At 48.0% G+C, this 13,962-nt stretch overlaps 1 protein-coding gene across 1 annotated transcript in view; it reads left to right on the top strand.

Annotated features, from left to right (window-relative positions):
* Positions 1-13,126, top strand: part of AXL (AXL receptor tyrosine kinase) — a gene marked incomplete at its 5' end in the record, with an annotated part of 53,617 nt that extends 40,491 nt beyond the window's left edge. The window contains 8 exons of the mRNA XM_081334432.1: positions 372-467; positions 4,089-4,166; positions 4,799-4,891; positions 7,272-7,393; positions 7,530-7,639; positions 8,743-8,902; positions 9,083-9,219; positions 10,040-13,126. Coding sequence (XP_081190558.1) covers positions 372-467; positions 4,089-4,166; positions 4,799-4,891; positions 7,272-7,393; positions 7,530-7,639; positions 8,743-8,902; positions 9,083-9,219; positions 10,040-10,403 — 1,160 coding nt within the window. The 3' untranslated portion in view covers positions 10,404-13,126. The remainder of the gene's footprint in view (positions 1-371; positions 468-4,088; positions 4,167-4,798; positions 4,892-7,271; positions 7,394-7,529; positions 7,640-8,742; positions 8,903-9,082; positions 9,220-10,039) is intronic.
* Between the last annotated feature and the right edge of the window lie 836 nt (positions 13,127-13,962).

Raw genomic sequence — 13,962 nt, 5'->3', positions numbered from 1 at the left:
CATTGAGATCAGCTGAGCCTCCCCCCGTGCTCTCTCCCCCCAACACACAGTGACAACAAACCCTCCATCCCATTAAGCTGGGAAAGCTGGATTATGTTGGCTTCCCGATTGAGACTTCTGTTTTGGACCTCAAGGAGGCCTAATTCTGATATTTCTCCTTGCCAATTACTGGCTGGATTTAGGGCAGGTGTATCCAACCTTGGCAACTTTAAAACCTGTGGACCTCAACTCCCAGAATTCCCCAGCCAGCATAGCTGGCTGGGGAATTCTGGGAGTTGAAGTCCACAAGTCTTAAAAGTTGCCAAGGTTGGACAGCCCTGCTTTAGACGCTACTGGAGGGATGATTTGAGCCAGGCCTTTTCTTCCTACAGTGAACAGTCTGGGTATTAGTGAAGAACTGAAGGAGAAGCTTCAGGATGTAATGATTGACCGACACAGAGTGGCCCTGGGCAAAACCCTTGGCGAAGGTATGTTCTTGGGACCAGTCTCAATTATGGCTTAATAATCGGTTCAAGGTTAGGGCAGCGCTGTACCACATAGAAAGGGGCAGAGAAATGAAATTCCATTTCATTCTGATTAAATTAGGCAGTAATTTAGGTAGCAGCTCCCAGCTAACCTAGTTGGACCTTGTTAGAGGACCTTGCGGGGTGAGGCAAAGATGGTGCCTTCCATTTGAAGCCGCCATCTTACGTCTTTTGACCTCTCCTTGTGGACGACCTGGCCTTGATAGTTAGTACCCCTGAATTGGGGAAAGTTCCTGATTGGTTAATCCAGTCTTTCTCGTGTGGAAGTGTGGATTTCAAGTCCCAGAATTCCCCAGCCATCAGGCTTGTGAACTTTAAGATATGTGGACTTCAGCTCCCAGAATTCTCTCGTCAAGAAAGCTAGTGAGGTTTAGGATGGGTGGACTTCAGCTCCCAGAATTCTCTCGTCAAGAAAGCTAGTGAGGTTTAGGATGGGTGGACTTCAGCTCCCAGCGTCCCCCAGCCAGCAAGGTATTGAACTTTAAGACTTGAGGATGGCTGGGGAATTCTGGGAGCTGAAGTCCACACATCTTCCAGTTGCCAAACCCAGTTGAGAAACACTGGGTTAATTCTTAAGTTCTCTGAATTTGCATAGCCCAGGACCAGTCTGGGAGACTTCTTTTGCCTGTGATGGGAAAATAGTAACCCACCACACAACACTTGCGTAAGATTAAAGACATGTAAATTTATGAGGGGGGGGAAATAACCCACACATTTGCAAAATTATCCTAGCAGGAAAAGCCTCAAATTGCACCATGGAAATAATTGCGTGAATGTCTACTAGTTTATTAGAATTGCACAACGATTCATTTCAAGTCCCTGGAATTTCTCAGATTGTTGGAAGTCTCTTAAAATTGACTTCTTTTTCAGCCTGCTGATTGACTGGTTGTGTTTGATTTGTTTCTTTTGCCATGGTAATTGTTTTAGTCTCTGGATTAGGCTGGGATGGCTTACGTCCTGCCCTGGGCAGCAATCGAGGTGGGTTGGCCCCCTAATCCATTTTTATAGCTTAATGACCTATAAACTGGCCCCAAATGCAAAGCTTGGTTTCTAAGACAACCATAATAATCTACTACACCATTACTAAGCACTCTCCCTGGCTCTCTTGCCGTCAAAATAGAACAAGACGAAGAGCCGTTTTGCTCATTTAGGTCAGAGGCCTGGCAGACTTTCCTTCCCAGCTTCACTTAGGAAACCAAGATGTTTCTTTCAAGCACAGCTGGAATTAGTTTGGAAGCATTTCAGAAGGAGGAAAACATTTAGAGAAGTTTTCCTCAATGGATCTCCTTCCTTCCTTATTTCCTTCCTTCCTTCCCCCCTCCCTCCCCCTCTTTCCTTCTTTCCTTCTTTCCTTCCTTCCTTCCTTCCTTCTCTTTTCCTCTCCTCCCTTCCTTCCTCCCTTCCTTCCTCCCTTCTGCCCACCCTCCCTGTCATCCCTTCCCTTCTTCCCTCTCCTTCCTCCCTTCCTCTCTCCTTTCCTCTCTTCCCTTTCCTCCCTCCCTCCCTTTCCTTCCTTCCTTCCTTCCTTCCTTTCCTTTCTACCGTCCTTCTGCCCACCCTCTTTCCTTCTTCCCTCTCCTTCCTCCATTCCTCCCTCCCTTTTCCTCTCCTCCCTTTCTTCCCTCCCTTTCCTTCCTTCCTTCCTTCCTTCCTTCCTTCCTTCCTCCGTCCCTCCCTCCCTCCCTCCTTCCCTCCCTTCTTCCATTCCTTCAGTGGTAACTTTGAACAGTCACTAAACAAACAGTTGTAAGCTAAAGACTACCTGTATATAAAATTTTGTTTGCCTGTTTGTGTTCGTGTGCACCTTGTTGGCCTCTGGCAACTAAACGGTCCAGTCCCTGCAGTTTTCTTGGCGAGGTTGTCCCAAGCTCTTTGCCTTCTTCCAAAGCTGAGAGAGGAGAACCAGCCCAAAACCACTCAGTTGGCTTTGTGCCCATCTTAAAGCAGGAATAGAATCCTCTGGTTCCTTCCTTTGATGCCTTTACCCACTACAACCAACCGGCTCATATCCCAATTATAAATATAGTCGGATAAATCAGAAAGCACATTAAACCAGCTATGTGCACGGGCGCACCAACTTCTTTGCCTTGCCAATGGTTTGGTTTAATGCCAGCGACCTTTCTGGAGCTTCCACGTTCTCCAGGTTCAGCCAGAAAGACCAAATTTAAAAATAAAATTAAAGAAAAACAAACAAACTATAAAAGAGAATAAATAGCCAGCTTCTCGATTTTCCCTAAATGTTTTTAATTATGAGTAGCCGATCCTGGCTAGATTCATCCCACGCCTTCAAAATGGGTAACAGGAAGCCATTGTTGTAAAAATCATCTGGCTGGTTTACTACTCAGCGTAGGTGATGGTGTTTCTTGCAAGCCTGGGTGAACATCAGTCATTTTTCTGTCGAAAGACGGTTAGCATCTGGCCTGTTCTCCCTTCCTTATCTGAGCTATCCATTTTTTTTCTTCCGTTCAAGTAGGACAGGCTCATGATAACGTCTGGGTTGGGGGAAAATGCGTCTTCTCATTCCCGCCCAACAATAAAATGGTGTGCGGGGGTGTATTTAATCCCCGAGGAGCTTTGGATGACAGCCTTTCCCCCTGCTACGTGGCTGAATTTCATAACTTTGCTTTTCTTCCATGGAAATTCTTCCCTTCCGGCTCCTGAATCCCCAGAACTTTAAAAGAAGCCCAGCCTTCCTAAAATCAAATTAAAATCTCAGGCGAATCCAAAAACCTTACTGCGCCTGAAAGAAAACACAGAAACTGGCAATCCGATTCGGACAATCAAATACCCGACAGACGAGGAAATCAGTCTTGGGTTTCTCTGAGCCATGCTCAGACTTACGGCGCGAATTAGGATCTGATTTTCCGTTGCTGTGTGAGGTGGTTGTCAATGGAGTTGCTGCCAGTGGTGGGATTCAAACAGGTCAACCGCCGGTTCTCTGCGTGGATGCTGCTTCTGGATATCCGTTCTGGGCCTGGGCAACCAAAAATTAGCTACCAGTTCCGCTGAACTGGTACTGGCTGAATCCCACCACTGGTTTTGCCCCATCTTACAAGCTTTCTGCAATGGTTGTGAGGCAAATCACCACAGTTGTTAAGTGAATCACAGAGTCGTTAAGCAAGACCGGCTTCCCCCATGGTCGGGGGGGAGGACGAGGAGGAGGTGGTGGAAGATGACTGTGGGGTCCTTGGTGCTCTCTGAGCTTGGCCATTTTCTGGCAGACCTTTCATGACCCAACTAGGTAACCTCATCAGTGCTAGAAGGGGAGTGGGGCTTGTGGAGAGGAGGGGGAAGCAGAGGAGGGGGGATTCTCTGATTCTTTAAGGGTCTCCTGCTTGAGCAGGGGGTTGGACTAGAAGACCTCCAAGGTCCCTTCCAGTTCTGTTATTCTGTTATAATATCCTCATTTAAAAAAAAGACCCCATCCGTAATAACAAACCTTTTACAATTCCAGCATGGGATGATACGAGCGGCACAGAGCCGTCCTAAAGATGGCAGGGATGTCAGCCATATTGGATTTTCCTCAGAGAAGCCTCACGAAGAGCCTTTTTCTGCTTTTTTCAGGAGAATTTGGCTCGGTTATGGAGGGTCAACTCAGCCAAGATGGCGCCGTCTTTAAAGTGGCGGTCAAGACAATGAAGAGTAAGTAACTGAAAGACGGAAAAAATATATATATATCCTTTTTTCGGTGGGAGATTTAGAGCTGCCCCAACCCCAGTAAACTGAGAGAGCACAATTAATCCTGAAGGAATGCCACTCTGCATATACCCAGAGGTTCCCTTTCCTTTTCCTCAGTGTTAAGTGTCTTAAGTGTGCATATTGCAAATGCCTTCTCCTAAGAGTTGGTACATCTGGCGGGACCCAGAAGAAGGGCCTTCGCGCTGGTGGCTCCCTCCCTTTCCAACATCATCCCCACAGAGATTAGAGTGCCCCCCCCCCAATTTGACACTCTTTCATGACGCCCTGAAAACCTGGTTTTGCCGACAGGCCTGGGGAAACCAGGGTGGCTGGGACCCCTTCGAGTGGCTTGTTTGGTTGTTGTCCCAATGGTGTGGGGTGGGGTTATTGTTTTTACTGTTTTTATCCTTTTTATATTGGGTAAAGATTTTTTTTAATTTTAATTTATATTGTTATTGTAAGCTGCCCAGAGTCATTAGGGGTGAATGGTGGCCATATAATTCCTTTTCTGTCATTGAACAGCGAGTTTCTTTCCCAGAAATCCTCGAGCAAGGATTAATGCTACCAAAGCATTAATTTCTCTCTTCTCTTGGCAGTTGCCATATGCACCCGGAGTGAGATGGAGGACTTCCTCAGTGAGGCCGTTTGCATGAAGGACTTTGACCATCCCAACGTCATGAAACTGATCGGTGAGGGACAAGGAGGTCTCTTCTTCTATGCCCGGCTTCTTGCAGACATGTAGAGCATCCATGGTCTCCTCCTTCTAGCCCAGAGAGCGGTCAAGAAGGCCAGCCATAGAGAGCGGTCAAGAAGGCCAGCTATAGAGAGTGGTCAAGAAGGCCAGCCATAGAGAGCGGTCAACAAGGCCAACGATAGAGAGCAGTCAACAAGGCCAATCAGAGAGAGCGGTCAACAAGGCCAACCATAGAGAATGGTCAAGAAGGCCAATCAGAGAGAGCGGTCAACAAGGCCAACCATAGAGAGGTTAAGAAGGCCAATCATAGAGAGTGGTCAACAAGGCCAACCATAGAGAGGTTAAGAAGGCCAATCAGAGAGAGCGGTCAACAAGGCCAACCATAGAGAGGTTAAGAAGGCCAATCAGAGAGAGCGGTCAACAAGGCCAACCATAGAGAGGTTAAGAAGGCCAATCAGAGAGAGCGGTCAACAAGGCCAACCATAGAGAGGTTAAGAAGGCCAATCATAGAGAGTGGTCAACAAGGCCAACCATAGAGAGGTTAAGAAGGCCAATCAGAGAGAGCGGTCAACAAGGCCAACCATAGAGAGGTTAAGGCCAATCATAGAGAGTGGTCAACAAGGCCAACCATAGAGAGGTTAAGAAGGCCAATCAGAGAGAGCGGTCAACAAGGCCAACCATAGAGAGGTTAAGAAGGCCAATCATAGAGAGCGGTCAACAAGACCAACCATAGAGAGCAGTCAACAAGGCCAATCATAGAGAGCGGTCAACAAGACCAACCATAGAGAGCGGTCAAGAAGGCCAACCATAGAGAGCGGTCAAGGCAGCCACCTTGAGCATGCCAGGTTACCTACTCCTTTCCTTATGGCCTGCCTCTTTCTCCTTCTGCGCACTTCCTCCTCTTATTAAATTCCCAGACTGAGATTGACATCCAATCGTGTGCAGATTTACAATTTCCGGCCTGGGGGGGGAGGGGCAGGTGGCCCTGGCCTGGAGAGACCTGCAAAGTGCACCTTTGCTCACTTCATCTGGGGCAAACTTTTTTTCAGCTGGAGCCTGGGGAAAAAATGATGGAAAAGAAAGGAAACAGTGCTTGGGCTTGGGGGCGGGGGGGGGGTAGAGGGCTGGGGAAAGCAGAAAGGACAGATTGTCCCCTGGGGGGATTGAAGCTGTGAGCGAGAGGGAACAGAGAACGTTACTTGGGAAAACAGATGTTGGCAAGATTGCTGGAGCCCTGACTGGGATGGGGCTGACAGACGGGTGGGCGGGAGCTCAGCTAATGCAACTCAGGCTAGCTTGGGGTTTGCCAGGCAGCAAAGTGGGACCTTCTCACTCAGTTTCCTGCCCCCCCTCCTCTTCCCCTGTCCCTTTTTTCCTGCCCTCTGGTTCCTATTAAAGAGGAACACGGTCAAAATAACATTCGGGCTTGGTAAGGCCACACTTGGAATGTGACATCCAGTTTTGGTCGCCACGATATAAAAAAGATGTCGAGGCTCTAGAACAGTGAGGGCGAACCTTTTGGAGACCGAATGCCCAAACTGCAACCCAAAACCCACTTATGTATCGTTGGGTGCCGGGTGGGTGTGGCCCATTGGTTGGGCGTGCTAACGGCAGACTGGGTGGGACTAAAAAGTTCAATCAATCAATTCCAACTTTGCGAGATCTTTTTTTTTTCCGGCGAGAAGTTGAAATGGATTGATTGAACCTTTTTTTCTTTGCACACAGCGGCAGAGGCCTAAAGCGAAAAGGTTTTATAAAACCCAGCTGAAGGCCTAGGACTGGGGCGACAGCGCGTGTGCCCACAGAGAGGGCTCTGCATGCCACCTGTGGCACCCGTGCCATAGGTTCGCCATCACAGCTCTAGAAAGAATGCAGAGAAGAGCAACGAAGATGATCCGGGGACGGGAGGCTAAAACATGCAGGAATTGGGTGTGTCTAGTTTAATGAAAAGGACTAGAGGTGACATGATAGCAGTGTTCCAAAATCTTAAGGGGCTCCACAAAGAAGAGGTAAGTTTGTAAACCACAATACCTTCTCTCACACAGTATGCCAAGCACAAGTGGACAAACTGCCTCATGGTTTAGCGAAAAGAAAGCCAGTCCCGCAAAGGAAAGCCAGACTTTCTTTTGAGAAAGGAGAATACTTGTAGCTCAGGGTTGAACTGTGGGGTCCTCGATGCTCTCTGAGCTTGGCTGTTTTCTTGCAGACGTTTCACGACCCAACTAGGGAACATCATCAATGCTCAGTGAGGTTACCTAGTTTGGGTCAGGAAACATTTGCAAGAAAACAGCCAAGCTCACAGAGCGCCAAGGACTCCGCGCCTTCTTCTGTGGTAGAGAATTCACAAATGGCCTCTCTCTCTCTCTTTCCTGAAGGCGTCTGTCTGCAGAACACGGAAAGCGAAGGCTACCCATCGCCTGTGGTGATCTTGCCGTTCATGAAACATGGAGATCTGCATAGCTTCCTGCTCTATTCCCGGCTCAGAGAGAGTCCCATGGTAGGTAGCAATTATGCCGGATCCTTGATTCTTAGCCCTAAAACACGGGACTCCATTCCGAGGGGGACTAAGTCCAAGATCAGAGCCTAGGCCTTGTTGGGAGGTCTCCTCTGATTGGGTTCTTCTTTCTTCACAGTACCTGCCCACGCAGACCCTGGTTAAGTTCATGGTGGACATTGCAAGTGGGATGGAGTACCTGAGTAGCAAGAACTTCATTCATCGCGATTTGGCGGCCCGCAACTGCATGTGAGTGTACATCTCTAGAAAGGGGGATTTAGAAGCAGAGATCAGCAATGAAGCCCCATCGGGATCCGTTTCTGCGTTCTGCATCTCGGCACCACTATCCAGATCTGGGGGAGTTCAGTGCTCAGACTTTCCCAGCCTTTGCTGAGAATTCTGGGAGTTGAAGTCCAGAAGCTTCTTGGCTTTGGGGTGCACAATGATTTCATTCGTTGGAGGATATAGATACAAGCTGTTGGAAAGGCGTTTCAATCTCTTATTTAAGGGTTCAGTAGCAATGTTCCTGTACGTCAGGCCTTCAAGGTGACTAGACTAGGAAACGAAAGTCCTGCACGTAAATACTAATTTTGTTATAAGGTTATTATTTCCTTTTTCTTTTGCTTGTTTTTAGCTTGCCTTTATGATTTTTGTAAATAACTCGGGGGGGGGGGGCAGGGCAGGCATACTCCTTTCTCCTCCCATTTTCTTCACAAAAACAACCCTGTGGGGTGGGGTGGAGAGAAGGACTTGGCCTAAGTCACCCATCTGGCTTTCATGGCTAAGGCGAGTCTGGAACACACCGACTCTTGGTGATTGGCCCAAAGGTACCCAATTGGTTTTCATGCCTAAACCAGGACTAGAACTCACTGTCTCCTGGCGATTGGCCCAAAGTCACCTAGCCAGCTTTCATGCCTAAAATGGGACTAGAACTCTCAACATCTGGTAGTGGCCTAGTCATCCAGCCCACTATTTTGCCTAAAGCAGGACTAGAACTTACAATCTCCTGGTGATTGGTTCAAGATCACCCAGCTGGCTTTCGTGGCTAAAGTGGGACTAGAACTCACAGTCTCCTGGTTTCTAGCCTAGTGCCTTTAACACTAGACCCATCTGGTTCGGAACCTTGTCAGTCTAAATGTGTTTCCTCCCTTTATCTCCAAGAGAACTAGCCGTGCCCTTGTCTGATGCTTCCTCAGATTACGTTTCTGACCTGGGCTCAGATCTCTGTTATCTGAGCATTGTCTGGCTCTCCTTCCTGTCCCTCAAGGCTACTCCCTCCGCCTGTTCGACCGTCCCCCCTCTCTTCACCCTTAAAGCCTTTCCTTCAAGAGCCCTTCGCATTCCCTCCACAGGCTGAACGAAAGCATGACAGCCTGCGTGGCCGATTTTGGCCTCTCTAAGAAGATCTACAACGGTGATTATTACCGCCAAGGTCGTATCTCCAAGATGCCGGTGAAGTGGATCGCCATCGAGAGCCTGGCAGATCGCGTTTACACCACCAAGAGCGACGTGGTGAGCCGCTGTCTCCCTTGTTCCCTCGCCAGCCAGTAAATCGGCCTGACTTTTAGTTCCTGCTGGAAACAGACCTCCATTTTTTGGGCATCCTGGGGAGCATCTGCATTCCATCTGGACTCCAGTTTTCTTCTGCCCCCCTCCCCCCTTACCTTCTTTCTCCTAACCTCTCCCCTGCAGTGGTCCTTTGGAGTCACCATGTGGGAAATCGCCACACGAGGCCAGACGCCTTATCCGGGGGTGGAGAACAGCGAAATTTACGACTACCTACGTCAAGGCAACCGCCTCAAGCAGCCGATTGACTGCCTGGATAGTCTGTACGTACTTCCGCCTCAGTTTCCCATTTTGTCACAGAATGTAGGAGTTCCCATTTCCCTACCCCAGGGGTAGGCAACCTTGGCTCTTTTATGACTCGTGGACTTCAACTCCCAGAATTCCTAAGCCAGCATGGCTCGGCATGGAAACCTCTCCATGTCTCCTTAGCATAGCTGGCTCAAGAATTCTGGGAGTTGAAGTCTATGAGTCATAAAAGAGCCAAGGTTGCCTACCCCTGGGGTAGGGAAATGGCAATTGCTTCTCTCTCCTTCCCTCCTCCTCTCTCTCCCTCCCTCCCTCCCTCTATCTCCCTCACTCCTTCCCCCCTCTCCCTCCCTTTCCCTTTCTCTCCCTCCCTCCTTCCCCTTCCCTCCTTCCCTCCCCCTCTCCCTCCCTCCTTCCCTCTCTCCCTCCCTTTCCCTCTTTCTCTCCCTCCCTTTCCTTCTCTCTCTTCCTCCCTCCTTCCCTTGGCTGGCTCAGGAATTCTGGGAGTTGAAGTCCACGAGTCATAAAAGAGCCAAGGTTGCCTACCCTGAGTAAGTTTGGCCAAAATTTGGGAGTCAAGGGAAAGAAGAACATTTGCGGCGTCCTTGGTGGTGTTTGAACTCGGTTATTTTCCTGCAGACGTTTCATGACCTACTAGGTAACCTCATCAGCGAAGGGAGTAGGTTTTGCTTCTCTGTTTTGAGGTCCACAAATCTTAAAGTTGACAAGTTCGGAGACCCTCTTTCTGAGACTCAGGGACCCCCCTGAGTCTCAGAAAGATCTACTCTCTAGAAATAACTTCTTCATCTTCTTTTTATCCCCACCCCCACCACCAAGGTATGAGCTGATGATGAGCTGTTGGGCGCTCAACCCCCGCGACCGTCCCACTTTTGAAATCCTCTCTCAGGAGCTGGAGAAGACCCTCAAGTCCCTCCCGCCGCCCAAGGACCCTGAGGAGATCCTCTACGTCAACATGGACGACGGCGTGGCTCCCGCCGAGGCGGAGCTGGGTGCCGTAGGAGGCTTGGGCCCCGAGGAATCCCTGGCCAAAGAGAGCCAGCTGCTGAAGGTCATGGTGACCTCGGCCGAGGTCCATCCCCCGCAGGCGATGGGCCGCTACGTGATGTGTCCCACTCCCCTTGAAAACAGCCGACTCTTGACCGAGACCCTCGGCTGTGCCGCCACTGAGGAAGGCGCCTAAAAGGGAAGATCTGCAGGGCCCTCGAGCTGGGCGTTGGTGTAGATGTCGCAAGACACCCTGCTGGTGGCCCCCCACCTCTCCGCCCCCAAGGGGGGACTTCCAAAGACAAACCCTTGAGAGACCCACAGCCATCCTTCTTCTCGCAAGGAATCGCTCTCCTGATTCTGCTGAGCTTTTTCCCAAGCTGAGAAGCACACGGACCACCCGACCTGCTCAAGTCAACCGGACAGAGGGATTTCCAGCCAGCTCTCCCCACTCCCCCCCCTACACACACATCCGTGGTTCTCATTTTCGTCCGGCTATTTCACTGCCACGATTCTCTGCTCATCACCATGGAGCGTATTGTGCCAGCTGGCACTGAAGGACAAATGAAGCAGAGGATCAACCTGAGATTGAAGGGAGCAGAGTGATTTCTTTCTTTTTCTTTCTTTCTTTCTTTCTTTCTTTCTTTCTTTCTTTCTTTCTTTCTTTCTTTCTTTCTTTCTTTCTTTCTTTCTTTCTTTCTTTCTTTCTTTCTTTCTTTCTTTCTTTCTTTCTTTCTTTCTTTCTTTCTTTCTTTCTTTCTTTCTTTCTTTCTTTCTTATCTGACGAACTTTGATAGCCCAGTTGGTTCTCAAGAATCATTTCGGACACCCAGATCTGGCTCGTGAACTTAAATCCCAAGAAAAAGGGACTGCCGGTTCCAGACCACGCCTGGATAGCAGCATTTGGCCCATGTGCTAATCTAGTGAGTTGGACTTGTAATTTGGCTCCCTTCCGCTCTTGGAGACAACTTCAGGGTTTCCTCCACCGCTTACGGGATTCTCGAGAAGACCCAAGTCTCGAGAAGACTTGCCAGCATTTTACTTTAGCCATAAGTGAACACTTGCAGAGAGGTGATCTCCGGGGAACCCTTTCAGACCAAGGATCCTGCAAAAGGCAAAAGGCCTAACCGAAGAACAGAGCTGGAAGGGACCTCTGAGGTCTTCTAGTCCAACCCCCTGCTCAGGCAGGAAACTCTGTACCGTTTCAGACCAATGGCGGTCCAATCTTTTCTTAAAAACCTCCAGTGCCTATCCAGATGCTTAAAATTGAGTCCTAACCCTCGCCCTTCTCTGCTGGGGGGGGAAGGGGGAAGGAAGAAGTTTTTTTTCCTTTCTTCCTTTTTTTGCAAGGCCTTTGCAGAAACGAGAGACGGACCACCTGCATTGATTAGGAAATGCCCTGAAGGGGGAGGGAACCACCATCTTGGTTTCTTCCTGGGAAAGTCTTTACCTTCAACAGCTGCAGGAAGATGAAAATAACCGCTGGTGTGTTTTTCTCCTTCACCATTTTGCTGCCTTGGGAAAGAAAAACCCAACCTGGACAATCCTGGCCAATGGTGATAATGTTACTTTCCAGCATGAATGTAGCTGATTGTGTCATACCAAGCCGTATTACTCAACCTTGGCAACTCGAAGACCTGTGACTGTCAACTCCCAGAATTCCCCAGCCAGCATTGATTGACTGGGGAATTCTGGGAGCAGAAGTCCACACCCCTTAAAGTTCGCTCGCATGCTGGCTTGGGAATTCTAGGAGCAGAAGTCCACACATCTTAAAGCTTGTGAGCATGCCGGGTACAAAATTCTGGGAGCTGAAGTCCACACATCTTAAAGCTAGCTAGCATGCCGGCTGGGGAATTCTGGGAGCTGAAGTCCACACATTTTAATGGTGCCAAGGCTGAGAAATCTTGCCCTACAATGGGGGCTCTTCTTTATCCCTGTTGTGAGGAAACACAACATTTATGAGAAAATGTGTGGGCAGCCACCGTATCTTCAGACTGCCGGTTATGGACCAGACCTGGAACGCAGCATTTGGCCCACATGCTAATCTAGTTAGTTTGAACTTTAGTTTGCCTGTTTGAGGGGGTGAGCCTTGATTTGCAACTCCCAGGCCCTTTGAAACAGAAAGTAACCGAATGTCTTGTGTGAACTTAGAAAAAGTGCTTAACTTAGTAATCGAGTTAAGGTTTCTGCAAACACAGCTGGGTGCGCTGTGATTTTAGTTATAGCGATTGCAGTCTCAGAGCCTGCCTGGAGAATAATAAAAAGGGGTGCAGTCTGGGAGGGGGGTTGCTAAGAGCAAAAAAAAAAAAAGGGGGTTGACATCCCACCCCTCCAACTTTATGTTACTCAGCAGATCCATGATTCCACGTTGAGATTCAGCTGGGGACAAGCAGATAGAATTGTGCGATGCCAGTTCTCCAAACTTCTTCCCGGCCACTGAATCATATTTTGAGGGACTTCATTTCAGCTTCAAATTCATATTTTCCATTCTACTTGCCAGTTATGTATTGATGCAAACTCATCTTCTTTTGGGGATCTGTAAGGAATGACCAGATTGGAGAAAGGAGACGTTTCTGCTAGTCTAAAGCTGGGCTGTCCAACCGTGGCCATTTAAAAACTTGTGGACTTCAAATCCCAGCATGGCTGGCTGGGGAATTCTGGGAGTTGAAGTCCACAGGTCTTAAAGTGGCCACGGTTGGACACCTCTGGGTCTATAATGTGTTCCACTTAGTTTGTTTCAGGGACATGCCTGGTGGGTCAAAAAAGTCAAGATGGCTGCTGCAAAAGCCCTGTCTAAACCCCACCCCTTTTTTATATGCAACACACCTCTTTACCTTTTGACATTCCTTGCACCTGGTGTGTTATTTGACTTTACCTGCTATTACATTAAGATTACAGTCTATCGAGCTGACATGCACACAGCCCAGTGAATTATCTTTCTTTAGATTCTTATTATATATATATATATATATATATATATATATATATATATATATATATATATATATATATATATATATATAATAAATGTATATACTTTTTAAAGAAAAAATGCTGTATATGAAATGTTTTTCCACTCATTACTTTTGTAAAAATGCATTTTCCACTCAGGTCTGTTTTTAGAGAATGCTCTGTGGTATATTTTGCTTTATAAATAAAAACTTTCTTTTAAAAAAAATAAGAGACAAAAATCTGGTCTGAAGTTTTAATTTCTATGGGAAATTTAGGAAGTTGGGGGGGGGAAGAGGACTTAAAACATGGAACGGTTAAGTCCTCGACTTATGATCTCAATCAGGCCAGAATTTCCCAAGCAAGACAGTGGTTAAGTGAAGGATGCCCAATTTTACAAATTTTTTTTGCCATGGTTGTTAAGCAAGTCACTGCCCTTAAATGAATCGTGAGGTCATTAAGTGAATCTGGCCTCTCTTCATTGACTTTGTTTATCGGGAGCCAGCTGGGAATGTCGTACATGGCAAACCCATGACCCTGACATGCTGCAACCATCATAAATATCAGTGGCGAAAGGACTGAATTTTGATCACACGACTCTGAGGATGCTGGGACAGTGAATTCATTTGAATATATCTTCCCTTTTGCTTTATCAGCACCTTCTTTTTCTTGTCCCATATCTGTTATCGGACGTTGGTGATCATGTTGCAAGCACGAAAAAGTGCTGCTGCATTTTGTCCAAACCAGTCCCTTAGATTTTGAAGCCATGATGTTCTTCTTCTGCATGGACCTCATTTGCCTTCAGT

Source organism: Vipera berus (genome assembly GCF_964194415.1).
Source record: "Vipera berus genome assembly, chromosome: 9".
NCBI lineage: Eukaryota > Metazoa > Chordata > Lepidosauria > Squamata > Viperidae > Vipera > Vipera berus.
This window is presented reverse-complemented; position numbering and strand designations above follow the sequence as displayed.